Genomic DNA, 17,107 nt, shown 5'->3' on the forward strand with positions numbered 1-17,107 from the left:
CATGAGCGAAAACCTCAGTTTTCCTTTTCTTTATTAGAGTAGGGTCTGGCTATCTAGCCCAGGCTGGCCTCAAACATACGACCCTGATTCAGCCTTTCATGCTTGAGAGAAGAGGAACATGCCTCCACGCCTGGCTTGAAGTCTTTTTTTTTTTTTTTTAAGATAGTTTCTCTGGGTAGCCCTGGCTGTCCTGAAACTCGCTCTGTAGTACCAGGCTGGCCTCGAACTCACAGAGATCTGCCTGCCTCTGCCCGCTGAGTGCTGGGATTAAAGGTGTGTGCCACCACGCCCAGCTTGAAGTACGTCTTGACTACATTCTTGTCCAAGGTACTGCACAGGAGCAGAGAGAGGGCTTTACAAGGTTTGGGAGAAGGCCTTTGCAGTGTGTGTGTGTGTGTGTGTGTGTGTGTGTGTGTGTGTGTGTGTGTGTGTTTTGAGTCAGGATTTCATATAGCTCAGGTTGGCCTCAACTCACTATATACACTTGAAGATGACCTTCGACCTCTGATTATCTTATTTCTGCCTTTCAAGTGTTGGGATTGTAGGCATGTGCCATCACCCCTGGTTTCATGTGGTGCCAGAGATCAAACCCAGGGGAAAACACTTTACCAACTAAGCCACGTTTTTTTGTCTCTTTCTTTCTTTCTTTTTTTGTTTTTTTTTTTGGGTAGAAGGTTGAACCTAGAACACTGGACATGCTCACACTTGCTCTGTTACTGAGCCATGCTCCCAGCCCTCCATTAGGGGATTCTAGGCAGGGGCTCACTGGAGGATTCTAGGCAGGGGCTCTACCACTGAGCCATGCTCCCAGCCCCTCACTGGAGGATTATAGGCAGGGGCTCTACCACTGAGCCACATCCCCAGCCCCTCACTGGGGGATTCTAGGCAGGGGCTCTACCACTGAGCCACATCCCCAGCCCCTCACTGGGGGATTCTAGGCAGGGGCTCTACCACTGAGCCACACCCCAGCCCCTCACTGGAGGATTCTAGGCAGGGGTCTCTACCACTGAGCCATGCTCCCAGCCCCTCACTGGGGGATTCTAGGCAGGGGCTCTACCACTGAGCCACACCCCCAGCCCCTCACTGGGGGATCCTAGGCAGGGGCTCTACCACTGAGCCACGCCCCCAGCCCCTCACTGGGGGATCCTAGGCAGGGGCTCTACCACTGAGCCACGCCCCCAGCCCCTCACTGGGGGATTCTAGGCAGGGGCTCTACCACTGAGCCACACCCCCAGCCCCTCACTGGGGGATACTAGGCAGGGGCTCTACCACTGCGCCACACCCCCAGCCCCTCACTGGGGGATACTAGGCAGGGGCTCTACCACTGAGCCACACCCCCAGCCCCTCACTGGGGGATACTAGGCAGGGGCTCTACCACTGAGCCACGCCCCCTAGCCCCTCACTGGGGGATTCTAGGCAGGGGCTCTACCACTGAGCCACACCCCAGCCCCTCACTGGGGGATTCTAGGCAGGGGCTCTACCACTGAGCCACGCCCCCAGCTCCTCACTGGGGGATTCTAGGAAAATACTTGATAGAGCGTTATCCCTAGCCAGCCACTTTTTAAAAATTGTGAGACAGGGTCTCAAGTTCTCCAGGCTGGCCTTCAACTCACTCTGTCGCTTGCCTCAGCCTCTTGAGCAGCGGGGATGACAGGACTGCTCCCCGAGAACGGGCAAGAGATGTGCTCTGAGCTACGGCAGGAGCCCCCTTTTGGTGTGCATCTGTTCCGGAATGTACAGGGAGGCTTCTGTGGTGGTTTAAATAGGTGTGGCCCCCAAAGACTCATGTTTGAATGTCTGGCCCCTGGGGAGAAGCACTATTAGGAGGTGTGGCCTTGTTGGAGGAAGTGTGTCACTGTGGAGGCGGGCTTTAACTTCATGCATATGTCTGTCCGTCTATTTATCTATCTGTAAGCTCCGCCCAGTGAGCATGCATCTATCTGTCTGTCTGTCTGTCCATCCGTCTGTCTGTCTGTCCATCCATCCATCTATCCATCTATCTCTCTATCCATCATCTATCTCTCCATCCATCCGTCTGTCCATCCGTCCGTCTATCCATCCATCTATCTATCTATCTATCTATCCATCTATCTATGTATCTTCAAGCTCTGCCCACTGTGGAGTCTGTCGTCTGTCTATCTATTCATCCATCCATCCATCCATCCATCCATCCATCTATCCATCTATTTCTCCATCCATCCATCCATCCATCCATCCATCCATGTATCTTCAAGCTCTGCCCACTGTGGAGTCCCCTACTGCTGCCTATGGATCAAGACGCAGAACTCCCAGCTCCTCCTCCAGCACCATGTCTGCCTGCACGCCGCCACGGTTCCCACAATGATGACGATAATAAACTAAACCTGTCAAACTCCGAGCCAGCCCCAGTGACATGGTTTCCTTTGAAGGCTTTCTGTGGTCATGGTGCCTCTTCACGGCAACACAACCATGACTGAGACAGCTTCAAACTCTCTAGAGCCGGAAAGGGAACAAGATCGGGGTGGGGGGGGGGGGTTGGGGGGTGGAATGTGGTGTCTGAGGGCTGGACGGTGTCCCTTGTAGGGGACTTCCCAGAAATCTCTGCCGCTATGCCAACTGGCTGGACCAGTCAATTGCCACCGAAGCCAGCCAGTTGGGAGCCCTTCATATTTTGTTTTCTGTGTATGGATGTTGTGCCTGCATGTGTCTGGGCACCACATTTCTTCAGTATCCACAGAGGAGAGAAGAGGGCATCGGACATCCCAGAAGTGGATTTATAGACGGTTGTGAACTGCCATGTGTGTGCCGGGCCTGTGAAATAGAAGCTGGAACTCTTTTTTTAAAAAAAATCACAACATGGTTTCACTGTGTAACCCTGGCTGTCCTGGACTCGCTTTGTACACCAGGCTGGCCTCGAACTCACAGAGATCCACCTGCCTCTGCCTCTCGAGTGCTGGGATGACAGGTGTGTGCCACCATGCCCGGCTCCTCTCATCTCTTCAGGCCCATGGGTGTCCTTTTCCTTTTCCTGGAACCCAGACACAGCAGTACAAAGCTGCCTAAAATTTCCTCTATTTTGTACTGCCTCGCCTGGAATCCCGTTAGGTCAACCGTGTGCCTACAGCTCGCTACCTGCTCCCTTGAGCTTTTCCTGCCTGTCCAGACCCCGACCCAGTCGTGTATTTTGGTTTGAACAAGCTGGCCAGAGCTCTCTGTGACACCAAGAGCATTCCTCACCAAGTCACAGCTCCGTGCTGGCTCAGAACCTCCATGGCTTTTATTCATTGAGCAAAAGCACAGTAGAGTGCAGTGGCCCATCTGGCTATAGTCTCAGCCCTGAGGCAAGTGGGTTGCTTTGGATTTTAGGCCAGCCTGGGACACGTGTTGAGACCCTTAGTAGAGTTTAAAAAAAAAAATGGCTCATTGTCTGCTATATCCTTGGTGGACAGAGTAATCAGCTAATACTCAGTAGAGGCTAGTGAGCTAGGTGGGTGTGCTGGCACACTCCTGCAATCCCAGCACTTGGGAGATGGAGGCAGGAGGATTTATAGTTCAAGGCTAGCCTTGTATAAGCAGTAAGTTCAAGGCGAGCCAGGGCTACATGAGCGCCTATCTAAGCCAAAGGAAGGAAGGAAAAAACAAAAAACAAAAAACCCAACAACAACAACAAACCCTGAAGCTCCGTTGGTAGACTGCTTGCCTATGACACACAAAGTGCTGGGTCTGTCGCCAGGACCAAACAAGCTGAGCGTGATGGCTCACATGCTTAATCCAAGCGCTCTGAGGTAGAGGCAGAAACGAAAGGATCAAAATTTCCAGCTCATTAGCCGGGCGTGGTGATGCACATCTTTGAATCCCAGCCCTCGGGAGGCAGAGGCAGGCGGATCACTGTGAGTTCGAGGCCAGTCTGGTCTACAAAGCGAGTCCGGGACAGCCAAGGCTACCCAGAGAAACTCAGTCTCCAAAAAAATAAAAAATAAAAAAAATAAAAAATAAAAATTCCAGCTCACCCCAGGCCACATAGATGGCTGAGGCTGGAACAGGAAAAGTGGCTCAGCCAGCAGGCACCTAGAGTTTGATACCCAGGACTCCTGTGGTTCTGCGCTCTCTCTCTCTCTCTCTCTCTCTCTCTCTCTCTCTCTCTCTCTCTCTCTCACACACACACACACACACACACCTAATTTTTTAAAAGGTCTGAGGCCTGCCAAATCGCCACGAATCTCCATCTCAACAAAACGAAAATACAAGCAAACTTCTACAAACACAAATGGCACTTGCCAACACATTATGGACGGGTCAAGCTGAAACAGCCAGGTGAGGGGTTCTCACGCTATATCCCGCTCCCCCCGACCCTACTCACCTATGACTCTGAGCCAGGTCACCCCCCTGCGGGTGCCGTTGGGAAAGGTGGCAAACTCGCAGGTATAATTGCCCTCGTCCTCCACCCTCAGTCCCCGGAACGCCAGCGTGGCATCCCGCAGGTCCGCGTTTCTGTCCTGTCTCGCGCTCACAAACGACAGGCGGTCCTTGCTGAACTGAGAGTTGGGGAAATCCACGCCGAAGGATGGGTGGAAGGCGGCCACGACTGTGGCGTCCAGGCGCTGCCAGGTCACCTGAGAGACGCGCTCCGACGTGGGGGGGAGCAGGTGGCACGGTAACTCCACGGTGCCTCCCAGGCGCCCCCGAACCTCGGGGAGCACTCGTACCCGCACATCCTGGGCTCCTGGGGAGAGAGGAAAGAGGTTAGTTTCGTCCGGGAGGGACCAAGGTTTCCAGGACAGCAAGGCCAACGCAGCGATGAGATACCTACTCAATTTATTCACGTTAGACAGGGTCTCACTATATAGCCCAGGCTGGCCTGGAACCAGCTACATAGTCAACGCTGTCTTGAACTCGCAGAGATCCACCTGCCTTTGCCTCCCAGTGTTGGGATTAGTCGGGCGCTGCCACACCTAACCTCGGCTTTTTGTTTGTTTGTTTGTTTTGTTTTTATTTTATTCTTTTTTTTTTTTTTTTTAGTTTTTTAGTTTTTTGAGACAGGGTTTCTCTGTGTAGCCTTTGGCTGTCCTGGACTCACTTTGTAGGCCAGGCTGGCCTCGAACTCACAGCGATCCGCCTGCCTCTGCCTCCCAAGTGCTGGGATTAAAGGCCTGCGCCACCACCGCCTGGCCCTGTTTTTATTTTTTGAAGTATTTATTTTTAATTTATGTAATGGGCCTGCGTGTATGTCTGTGCACCCTATGTATGCAATGCCAGTAGAGGCCAGAAGGGGGTGTCAGAGTCCCCGAAACAGGAGGTACATGTGGTCCTAAGCCTCTTTGTGGAAGGTGGGAACCAAACTTAGATCCTCAGGAAGAACAGGCCACCTCTCTCAGCTTCCCACCTTATCTGAGTCGCTGGTGGCCTCCTTGGTCCAGCTAGGCTGGCCAACAAATCCTAGGGATGCCGGGGTCTCAGCCTCCTCAGTGCTGGGATTCCCGATGTACACGTGGCTGCATCTAGGGGATCAGGGATCAAACTCCGGTCCTCATAGTGACATAGAAAGTATTGGCCCATCCATTCATCTCCGCAACTCTGTTCTCTGCCTATTTTCACGGTGCTGGCGGTTTTTGACTCAGGGCAAACGCCCACTCGCTAGGTGTGTTACTCTCTGAGTAACTCCCTTTCTTCCAGAGGGTTTTGTATAAGTATACAATGTAGCTGGTAACTGTCACCTGCCTTGCCTTCTTGTGCCCCTATGGTTCCTGTTGTGCCCCTTTCTTTTCTTTTCTTTTCTTTTTTTTTTTTCCAGACGAGGTTTCTCTGTGCAGCCTTGGCTGTCCTGGACCCGCTCTGTAGACCAGGCTGGCCTCGAACTCACAGCGATCCACCTGCCTCTGTCTCCCCAGTGTTGGGATTATAGACCTGCGCCACCACGCCCGGCTGCCCCTTTCTTTCTTTTTTAAAAATTAATTAATTTGCTGGGAGGTGGTGGCGCACGCCTTTAATCCCAGCGCCTGGGAGGCAGAGGCAGGGGGATGTCTGTGAGTTTGAAGCCAGCCTGGTCTACAAAGCAAGCCAAGGCTACACAGATAAGCTCTATCTCGAAAAACAAAAACAAACAAACAAACAAAAAATCCACGAGTAGACGACTCCCCCTCCCTCAGCAACCATTAACTGCCAATATCTCCTGAGGAGGCTGGGATCTCGTGAGCTCCTTATCCTATTTTCCCACTTTACTTATTTTTGTCCTTTTCGAGATATGCTTTCTCCACACAGCCCTGGCTGGTCTAGAACACACTATGTAGACCAGGCTGGCCTTGAACTCCCAGAGAGCCTCTTGCCTTCTGGAAATGCTGCGATTATAAAGGCATGTACCACTGTGCCTGGCTGTATTTTTACTTAAACTTTTTTTTTTTTATATTTGATGTGGGGGATGGAGAGATGGCTCAGAGGTTAAGAGCACTTGCTGTTCTTCCAAAAGTTCTGAGTTCAATTCCCAGCAACCACATGGAGGCTCACAACCACCTCTAATGAGATCCAATGCCCCCTTTTGGCCTGCAGTTGTTACATGGAGGAGAATATTGTATACATAATAAATTAATAATTCTTTTAAAAAATTATTTGATACGGGGAGCTGGAGAGATGGCTCAGTGGTTAAGAGCACTCACTGCCTGCTCTTCCAAAGGACCCGGGTTCAATTCCCAGCAACCACATTGCAGCTCACAACTGTTTGTAACTCTGAGATCTGACACCCCTACACCAAAGCACATAAATTCAAAATTAAATAAAGTATTTAAAAACTATATTTGCTGTGTATGGGTGTTTTACCTATATGTATGTCTGTGCACCACAGGTGTGCCTGGTGCCCACAGAGGCCAGAAGAGGGCATCAGATCCCCTGGAACAGGAGTTACATACAACTGTGTTGCCGTGTGCATGCTGAGAATGGGACCCACATCCTCTGGAAGAGCCGCCAAAGCTCTTAACCACCAAACCAACTCTCCAGTCCCCAATTTTTCACTTAAAAAAAAACCATTGATTGATTGTTGATTGATTGACTGATTGATTTTCGAGTCAGAGTTTCTCTGTGTAGTCTTGGCTCTCCATGAACTCGCGCTGTAGACCAGGCTGGCCTCGAACTCACAGAGATCCATCCACCTGCCTCTACCTCCCAAGTGCTGGGAGTAAGGCGTGAGCCACCACCGCCTGCCTTGTTTTATTTTATATCTTATGTGTGTGCGTGAGCATCTGGGTACGGCAGGTACCTGTGGAGGCGAGTCGAAGGCATCAAGAGTCCTTGGACTCAGAGCTTCAGGCAGTTGTACTGGAAACAGAACAAGTTCTCTCTAAGAGTAACAAGTGCTCTATTTGTTTTGTTTTGTTTTTTTTGTAGCAAGTGCTCTTAACTGTTGAGCCACCTCGCCAGCCCGTCTCCCTACTTTGAACAAATACAGAAACCAGACAGCCTGTGTCTCGTGTCTCCAGCTTTGGGAGGAAGTACTGATGACCCAGGGCACAATAATATGTGGCTTTACATCTCTATGCCTCAGTTTCCCAACTGCATAATGAGGGTATAATGACAGTGTCGCACCCTCCAGGGGTGTTATGAGGACCAAGGAATGCTTGAAGAGCACTCGGCGTAAGGTCCACAGGAAACTTGAACTAGGTAAACAAGAAAAGAGGCCGGATAATTACAAGTGGCCATTGACAGCGAGCCCCGAGGTCAGGGACTCAACAACACAGCATATAACCTGTTGCCATGAGCAACTGCTCACAACCATCTGGAGAGAGAGAGAGAGAGAGAGAGAGAGAGAGAGAGAGAGAGAGAGAGCGCTCCTCAGAGCTACCTGCTTAGTGTACAGGGGGGAACAGGTACCGTCCCAGCCTCCTCACACATAAGAAGCCAGGAAAGCTGGGGTGTGGTAGCCAAAGCCTTAATCTCACCACACAGAAGGCAGAGGCAGGCGGTCTCTGGGAGTTTGAGGGCTAGCCTGGGCTACATAGTGAGTTCCAGGCAAACCAAGGTGACATAGCCACACTTCTGTTTCAAAAAAAAAAAAATTACAAAAATAAAATAAAATAAAATAGGGGATGGAGAGATGGCTCAGATATTAAGAACACCTGTTCTTGCAGAGGACCTGTGTTGTGTTCCTAGAACCCAAGTGGTGGCTCACAACCATCCCGAACTCCATCCGGCTCTTCCTAGGACACTACGCACGCCTGTGGCGCACAGACAATCAGTGTAGACAAAACACCGATTTACTCTTAAACGTCTTTAAGAAAGAAGAACTTGGTGGCCCTGATGAGGGACTCTGACAGAGCACAATACTGCAGACAGACAGTGCCAGGGGAGATGGGTGAGTGGCCACCACTGAAGACTTAAGAGAGTCTCACCGCCTCCAAGTATGGCTCACTGCTCAAACCCGGCAGAACACCTAGATCAAGAGGGCTGAATCCTCTGCTGCCAAGCAGATCCATGAGAGCTGGGAAGACGACAACTCAACAGCAGAGCCCCTGCCTAGAATCCCCCAGTGAGGGGCTGAGGCGTGGCTCAGTGGTAGAGCCCCTGCCTAGAATCCCCCAGTGAGGGGCTGGGGGCGTGGCTCAGTGGTAGAGCCCCTGCCTGGAATCCCCCAGTGAGGGGCCGGGGGTGTGGCTCAGTGGTAGAGCCCCTGCCTAGAATACCCCAGTGAGGGGCTGGGGGTGTGGCTCAGTGGTAGAGCCCCTGCCTAGAATCCCCCAGTGAGGGGCTGGGGGCATGGCTCAGTGGTAGAGCCCCTGCCTAGAATCCCCCAGTGAGGGGCCGGGGGTGTGGCTTAGTGGTAGAGCCCCTGCCTAGAATCCCCCAGTGAGGGGCCGGGGGTGTGGCTCAGTGGTAGAGCCCCTGCCTAGAATCCCCCAGTGAGGGGCTGGGGGCGGGGCTCAGTGGGAGAGCACCCGTATAACATATGGAAAGTTCTGGGTTCCAGCCCTACCACAGAGGAGCAGCAGGAAAAGTACTTTTTAAAGGGGCTGCAACACGGATAGATGTGAGCTTCCTGCTGGCCGCGGCTTCCGGCCTGGGTGACCTTTTCAAGCCCAAGTTCTTCCATGTGTGAAATGGAGACATTTAAGCCGCCCTGCCAGGTCCCCTGGGACAATTCCAGTAAAAGATCTGACACTCTCTGCAGGCCAGGTCACAGGGTCAGTGCCTGCCCCCACAGGCCACATCTGGCAGCGCCTGCATTCGCTTCTGCCCAGGCAGAGGTTTTACTTTGTTTACGTAGACAGGGTCTCAATGTTTAGCTCCAGTTGAATTCAGATCAATCCTCCTGCCTCACTGCCCTGAGAGCTGGGATTACACCTCCTAGTAAATGTGAATTAGAGCGCCGCCCCCCCGCCCCGCCCCGGAAGTACATCAAAGAGGGCAAGACGAGCTTAAAAACAAGCGTTTTGGGGAGGGGCTGGTGGGATGGCTCCGTGTAAAGGTGATTGCTGCCAAGACTGATAACCCGAGTTCGACCCCCTGAGATCTACATAGTGCATCGAGAGAACAGGCTCCTGGAAGTTGTTCTCTGACCTTGTGACGCACGCAAGCACACAGGCAGGAGTGCTAACAGAACAAGAGGCGGGCTGGAGAGATGGCTCAGTGGTTAAGAGTGCAGCCTGCGAGCCGGGCGTGGTGGCGCACGCATTTAATCCCGGAACTCAGGAGGCAGAGGCAGGCGGATCTCTGTGAGTTCGAGGTCAGCCTGATCTACAAAGTGAGTCCAGGACAGCCAAGGCTACACAGAGAGACCCTGTCTCAAAAAAAAAAAAAAAAAAAAAAAAAAAAAAAAAAAGCGCTGCCTGCTCTTTCAGATGGCCTGAGTTCAATTCCCAGCAACCACATGACGGCTCACAACCATCTATAATGCAATGTGATACCCTCTTCTGCAGATAAAGCACTCATATGCAATAAATAAAGTGAAGCAGGCTCAGTGGCCTTCAGCTGTCATCCCAGCACTAAGGAGGCAGAGGCATGCAGACTTTAAATGTGAGGCCAGAGAGCTCCAGGTTAACCTATGTTACCCAGGGAGGCCCTGTCTCAAATCAATGGAAGAAAAAGAGCACAAATGACAAAAATCTCATAGCCCAAGACCTCCAGACAAAGTTTCTAATTCTATATAAAGAACAGCATGTTCAGACCCCTGCGGGACGAACTTTTGTTTTGTTTTTGTTTTTTTGTTTGTTTTTTCGAGACAAGGTTTCTCTGTGTAGCCTTGGCCATCCTGGACTCACTTTGTAGACTAGGCTGGCCTTGAACTCACAGTGATCCGCCTGCCTCGGCCTCCCGAGTGCTGGGATTAAAGGCGTGCGAGAGCTGGAGAGATGGCTCAGTGATTAAGAACCCTGCCTGCTCTTCCAAAGGACCCAGGTTCAATTCCCAGTACCTACATGGCAGCTCACAACTGTCATTAACCCCAAGATCTGACACCCTCACACCAATGCACATAAATTAACTTTTTTTTTAAAAGACATTTATTTATTGTGTACACAGTATTCTGCCTGCATGTACATCCGTGGCCAGAGGCGGCGCTACATCTCAATTTCGACGGTTGTGAGCCACCATGTGGTTGCTGGGAATTGAACTCAGGACCTCTGGAAGAGCAGCCAGGGCTCTTAACCTCTGAGCCATCTCTCCAGCCCCAACAGTTTTTATTTTAATTACTACATTTATTTATTTGCGGGCAGGTTGTGGATGTGCCAATGCTCAGGTGTGTGTGTGTGGGGGGGGGTCTTGGCTCTCCCTTTCTCCTAGAGGGGTCTTGGAGATAAAACTCAGGTCCCCAAGTTTGGCATCGCGCACCTTTACCTGTCTCCCTGGCCCGTGATGTTTGGTTTTTTGAGATGGAGTCTGGCTACATACATGGTCTCAGCTGTCCTGGAACTCAGCATACTGGGGTCACGTGCTTGTACCAGCACCCTCCCCACCCCGAGTAGTCCTTTGCTTGTTTTGTGAGACAGGGTTTCTCTTTGTAGCCTTGGCTGTCCTGGACTCACTTTGTAGCCCAGGCTGTCCTCGAACTCACAGCGATCCACCTGCTTCTGTCTCCCGAGTGCTGGGATTATAAGCATACGCCACCATGCCCAGCTCAATAGTCCATTTTTCTTTTTTGGTTGTTTTTTTTTTTTTTTTTTTTTTGAGACAGGGTTTCTCTGTGTAGCCTTGGCTGTCCTGGACTCACTTTGTAGACCAGGCTGGCCTCGAACTCACAGCGATCCCCACGCCTCTGCCTCCTGAGCGCTGGGATTAAAGGCGTGCGCCATCACCGCCGGGCTCTTCAGTAGCCCGTTTTTAAGGGCCTTCTTAAACCTCAGTAGAAGGTCAGGATGGAAGCCTGATCCAGCCTCTCCCATCTTCATAGGCTCCATCTTCAATGCTTATCTTCACTCGGACTACGTGTGATCCCTGAGGGTCCCCACTCTGGCTTACCTCACCCCACTCTGACTCGGGTCGCCTCCAAGGTATCTACCTCCGACGCTTTGTCTCCGCACACAGCCAGAGGGAAACTATGGTAGCTGCTGTCCTCCGTCTCTGCTTGGAGCCCTCAGGTGTCCCCTCCTCACTCAGAACTCTCCGTACTCGTGCCCATCCCCCTCCCCCTCCCCCCATCCCCCCTCAGGCCTTCTGGCTCAGGGAAGTCCAGCCTCAGGGCCTTTGCACTCTCTGTTTTTCTCTCCCAGGTGAGCATGGCTTCCTCCTTATCTCGCTTTAGTGACACAAGGAGCTGATCACCATACTGATAACAAGTCCCTTTTTTTTTGGGGTTTGGGTTTCAAGACAGGGTCTCTCTGTGTAGCCTTGGTTGTCCTGGACTCACTCGGCAGACCAGGCTGGCCCCGAACTCACAGCGATCCGCCTGCCTCTGCCTCCCGAGTGCTGCGATCACAGGAGCGAGCCACCAAGCCCGGCTGGATAACAAGGAATCTTAACTTCCTCCTTTCAACATAGAACCGAGCACCCATCTCCCCAGCAAGGGACCTCTGTTTCATCCATCACTGTATCCAAGAGCCTAGAACAGGCTGGTGCTCTGAAGATGCTCTGTGAGTGTGCCGAGTGAAGGGATGAACGAGTGAGTGAGTGATGGACAGTCAGAAAGCATGGAGGAGGCACACACCTATCACGCCACCCCTGGGGAGTTTGACACAAGGAAGAGCCTGGCCTATGCAGTGAACACCTGCCTTGTAAGCAGCCACCTGTGCTAGGTCACACAAGCAGTGGTTGAATTAAGAGGGTGTGGGCTTTTCTCTGAGGTTACTGTGAACAGGGCAGAGGAGCAGGATAAAGTTTAGAGAGACTGGTGAGCATTAAGAAAAGGCGGTGGTGGCGCACGCCTTCAATCCCAGCACTGGGGAGGCAGAGGCAGGTGGATTGCTGTGAGTTTGAGGCCAGCCCGGTCTACAAAGTGAGTTCAGGAGAGCCAAGGCTACACAGAGAAACCCTGACTCGGAAAAAAAAAAAAGAAAAGAAAAGAAAAAGAAAAAAAGGCCTCTGAGCCAGGCATTGTGGTGCACACCTATAATCCCAGCACTTTGGAGAGTTCGAAACCAGCCTGGTTCTACAGTGTGAGTTCAAGGACAGCCAGAGCTACCCGGAGTAACCCTGTCTCTAAACCTCCCCCCCCCCTGCCCTGCTCCAATGGGAGGGGGAGAAAGACTCCCTGGATCAGGCTGGTGACTAGACAGATGGAGATCAGCGGTTCTCAACCTGTGGGTCCCGGTCATTAAAAAAAACAAAAAACAAAACAAAACAACACCAATTTCCAACGGTCTTGGGAACCAACACAGCGCTCAGGAGCAAAAAACTACAGTCATAAAGTAAAGTAGCACCGAGCATCAGCTTACGGTTGGCGGCTCCTAAGAGCAACGAAAGCAGGTTGAGAAAGCGCTCGCTGATCTCTACACGGAAGCTTTTTCTCACAACTGGGGAACGGGAGTGGAAAGAGAGACTGGTGGGGACTTGGGAGTCTGTGACCTTGCAGGGACACTGCCAACGCACGCCACACCCCATACACGGTGGCCAGCAACCATCCCGTGGGAACGCTCGCTTGCTTCCCTCTGCCTGCCTCAGCAGGGCTGACCGGTGACAGTTCTGCAGAAGTGTCAGCTGGGTCTCCAAACACACTTCCTCTCTCCAAGGACGGGGAGAGCAGGCTAGGAACTGCCTCTGGCGTACTGAAAGCCTCGGGGCGGGGAGCAAAGACACAGGGTAAGGTTGGTCCTGGGGTCTATTAGTCTGAAGGAGGAGGGTTGGCTCAGAAAGAAGAAAATTGGGGGTCAGGGTTTGAAACCCTGGGGCTGGGGAAGAAAGCTTGAGTGCCGGACCCCGTGGCCTCTTAGATTTCCTGCCTACCTGGCTCCTCCCATCTCAGCTGGCCCCTGCACACCTATAAAACATGCAGTGTCCCACCCCCTCACCGTGCCAGGGTGGGGCAGGGCTGGAGCAAAGCCTTCCAGGCCGGCGTGCCTCGAGCGCTGGCATCAGCTGCTGCCTCAGCCACCTGGTTAATTAATTAATTACATTAATCATAATTCTCACCCCCCCACAGAGGACATCCGGAGCCCGTCGGAGGGCTGAGAACGCAGCCAACTGCAGCCGGGGTGCACGGCCAGGGCTGTGTCTGGATTTCTAGGTGGGCGTCAGTTTTAACACTCGGGAGCTACTCGAGGAGGCTCGTTTGGCCCCTTGGATGTGATGCCTTCTTTTCCTACAGGGGCGCAGCTCCCAGAGGGCTTCCGCCGTGGAAGGTGAAGCTCTCAAAGGCTCTGCCGAGAGAGTGGACACCTCAGTGTGTATCCTGGTTCCAGGAGACTCTGGCCTCTGCCTATATACAGGTCCTATTTCTAGGGTCTGTTTTTTGTCTCCCTGAGCTTTCGCCTCTCATTCCCCAGAGTTCTGGGCTCCTGCCTAATTCTCTCTAGAATATATATATATATATATATATATATATATATATATATATATATATATATATACACATACATACATACATATAGCCTTGACTGTCCTGGAATTCTAATTAGACCAGGCTGGCTTTGAACTCAGAGACCTGCCTTCCTCTACATCCCGAGTTGCTGGGATTAAAGGTCTTATGTAGTCCAGGCTGGCCTGAATGTAATCAAGGGAGCCAAATATGACCCTGAACCTCTGAAGCTCTGGTCTCTACCTTCCATTTGCAGGATTGCACACGGCCACTGGTGATTTCTAGGGTGTTAGGGACCGAACGCCAGGCTTCATGCATGCCACACTCCCAGTTTGCTTGATCCCCTCTTTTTTTTTTTTTCCCCTGAGAGAAGGGCTCAGTTAACCCTGGCTGACCTCGATCTCACTATGTAGCCGTGGAATCCTGAACTCATGCTTGGACTCCAGTCATGGGCACCACGCCGGCTTTAGGAGGTGCAGAGGACGGAACCCAGGGCTTCACGCATGCTCCGTGGGCACTTTCTTTGGCTGGTCCTGGGCGCCGGATTCTGAGGCTTCAGCCTACCCGGGGGCTCGCGCTGAGATTCCAGGCCTGCCTCCACCACTGTTTTTCTTGAGACAAGGTCTTCCTATGTAGTTCAGCCTGCCCTTGAACTCCCTGCAATCCTCCTGCCTCAGCTTTCTTGGAGTGCTGGAGTTACAGGTATTCGCTACTCGTGACCCTGGGGTCTCCGTAGCCCTGTGTGTCCAGCGCCCACACCTTTCCACAGCTCCTGACACACTTTCTCACTGCCCGGGCCATCTCTCCGGGTCCCTTTCCTCCTCCTCCCCCACCTCCTGCTCTGGTTCTCAGCAGTGCTAGGGCATTAAAAATGTAACAGCATCCCAGGCGGGGGCAGGGGAGCTGGCCCTTTTTGAGAGACTCCCTGTCCCTTCTGTGTCTTTAACTCCCTGTGGCCCCTGCATATTGGCTGGCCTTGAGATTGGTCCGTGCTCTGACCTCTCTGGGTCACAGGATCTCCACAGTCCCTTGGCTAGGGTCTTTTAGTCTTCTCTCTCCTGTCACCAAACCTCTCTGCCCTTCCGGGTGTCCGCTCCCCCCCCCCCCCCCAACTCCGCCGCCTACACGCTTGCCCCCTCTCCAGTATCTTTCTGCCCTCCCTCACAATCTTCCTTCATTCTTTGCGCATGACTCCATCCTTAGGATCTGATTCGCGGTCCCCTCCCTCTCTTGGCTCCTGTCCCTATCCCTGCTCTCTATCCTGTCCCTGCCTCCCCCCCCCCCCGCTCCCCCCCCCCCATTTCTCCTCTGCTCACTCCCCCTTCCCTAACGAGAAGAGACAGCCAGGCCGGCAGTCCCCTCTCCTCCCCTCCCCCACCGACGTGCCTAGATGACACGGGTGAGCAAAGAGAGGTGGGGAGGAGCCGGAGCCGGGGAGGGAGGATCAAGCTCAGGCAGAAGGTCCAGGTGATGCAAACCCCCCGTTGCCCCCCCCCAGGAGGCCAGAAGTGGGGAGGCTGACCAGCTAGAGTCTAGGGACAGAGATGGAGGGAAAGCAAGGGCAAGATGGAGAGAAGAGAAGATGAACAAACAGAACAGAGAAGAGAGAGAGAGAGAGAGAGAGAGAGAGAGAGAGAGAGAGAGAGAGAGCGCCAGCGGAAGGGAGCCGGAAGTGGGAAGAAAGAGAAAGGGGAGAGGAGAGAGATGAAAGAGGAGTAAGTGAGGCTGGCTGGCGGATCGCTGCGAGTTCAAGGCCAGCCTGGTCTACAAAGTGAGTCTAGGACAGCCAAGATAATACAGAGAAACCCTGTCTCGAAAAACAGAGAGAGAGAGAGAGAGAGAGAGAGAGAGAGAGAGAGAGAAGAAGGAAGAAGAAGAAGAAAAGAGGAGGAGGAGGAGGAGGAGTGAGTGAAAAGAAGGAGAGCCAGGCGTGGTGGCGCACGCCTTTAATCCCAGCACTCAGGAAGCAGAGGCAGGCGGATCGCTGTGAGTTCAAGGCCAGCCTGGTCTACAAAGCGAGTCCAGGATAGCCAGGGCTACACAGAGAGATCCTGTCCCAAGAAAAGAAAAAAAAGGAGAGAGAGAGAAGAAAAGAGCAGTGAGGGAATGGAAGACAGAAGAAAAATGAGAGGGAGAGAGAAAGAGAGAATGAGGAAGTGGAGATAGAAGCAGGCTGGGTTAGGAAGAGCCCAGGTCCTCTCTCCAGCTTTCTCCTGGTTTGCCCAACACCTGGGACTCCTCCCCCACCCACCCCCGGGGGGTAAGGGGGTCCAGCAGAAAAGGGACAGTTACTGTAGCTCTAGGACACAGGGAGCCTGCCCAGCAAGGGCGGCCCAGGGATTGCTGGCTTTCAAAGGCCTCCAAGCGACAGAGTGGACTTTGGGAAAGTGCGTGCCCTTTCCTGTTTCCTCTTCTGCGGGCTGGGAAGAGGAACACAGTTTGCTTTGGGGTTCTGTGGAATCACTCTGTGCGAAGGTCTCTCACACACAAACCAGTGCTTGGCTTGGAGGGTAGGGTGGAGTCTGAGAACGGACCCAAGAGTGGCCGGTTCTGATCTCATCTAGTGCTGAGGCAGAGACAAGAGGCAGGGAGCTGGGAGGTCAAGGCTGATGACCTCTGAAGTAGGCATCGAAAGGAAAACCCACTCTCTTCTGACCCCCTTTCTGGGCAAACTACCCGGGTGGGGTGGGGGGAACTCTCCTGGCCTCACATCCCATAGTGTTCAGTGTTCAAGTCACCTGCTAGAGGCTGGGTGAAGTCAGCACACCTGTCCCCTCCCTACCAGCGGGCCCCTGGGGCCTCTCCCCTCCATGAATGGGGGAGTGGTGGAAAGGGCAGCTTGCCTTAAGAGAGCAGACTCCTCCTATTTACCTCTCCAAGTGCTTCGAGGACAAAGGCGTGACCAAAGGAAAGATAAGGTCCCCCGAAACCGGGAGTCGGGACTCCTGAGTGCTCCAGCCCCGCCCCGCCCCTCCCAAACTAGGTGAAAGCGATACCGGAAAACTTCCCTGGGGACGACGCCACTAGGCGCTCACAGGGAAAGGGGGAAGGGAAAGAGAGCGAACTCCAAACCTCCGCTCCAACGTTTCTACCTGGTACGCAAATGACTGAGTCCCCAATTTCAGGCAGAGCTTTTAGCCTTTGGTTATTATTTGGGGGCCAAAGGTCAAGAGTCCCCCTCGTCACTAAATTCCATTGCCC

At 52.8% G+C, this 17,107-nt stretch overlaps 1 protein-coding gene and 1 long non-coding RNA gene across 4 annotated transcripts in view; one reads left to right on the plus strand and one right to left on the minus strand.

Moving 5' to 3' along the window:
• Positions 1-17,107, plus strand: part of LOC311591622 — a 306,130-nt gene that overhangs the window by 235,820 nt on the left and 53,203 nt on the right. The gene's annotated exons all lie outside the window — the stretch shown is intronic.
• NECTIN2 (nectin cell adhesion molecule 2) overlaps positions 1-17,107 on the minus strand; it is a 43,146-nt gene that overhangs the window by 24,870 nt on the left and 1,169 nt on the right. For all 3 annotated transcript variants that reach the window (XM_084771406.1, XM_084771405.1, XM_084771407.1), the window contains exon 2: positions 4,340-4,702. In XM_084771406.1, coding sequence (XP_084627532.1) covers positions 4,340-4,702 — 363 coding nt within the window. The remainder of the gene's footprint in view (positions 1-4,339; positions 4,703-17,107) is intronic.

Source organism: Acomys minous (assembly GCF_964271855.1).
Source record: "Acomys minous genome assembly, chromosome: 20".
In the NCBI taxonomy this organism is placed as follows: domain Eukaryota; kingdom Metazoa; phylum Chordata; class Mammalia; order Rodentia; family Muridae; genus Acomys; species Acomys minous.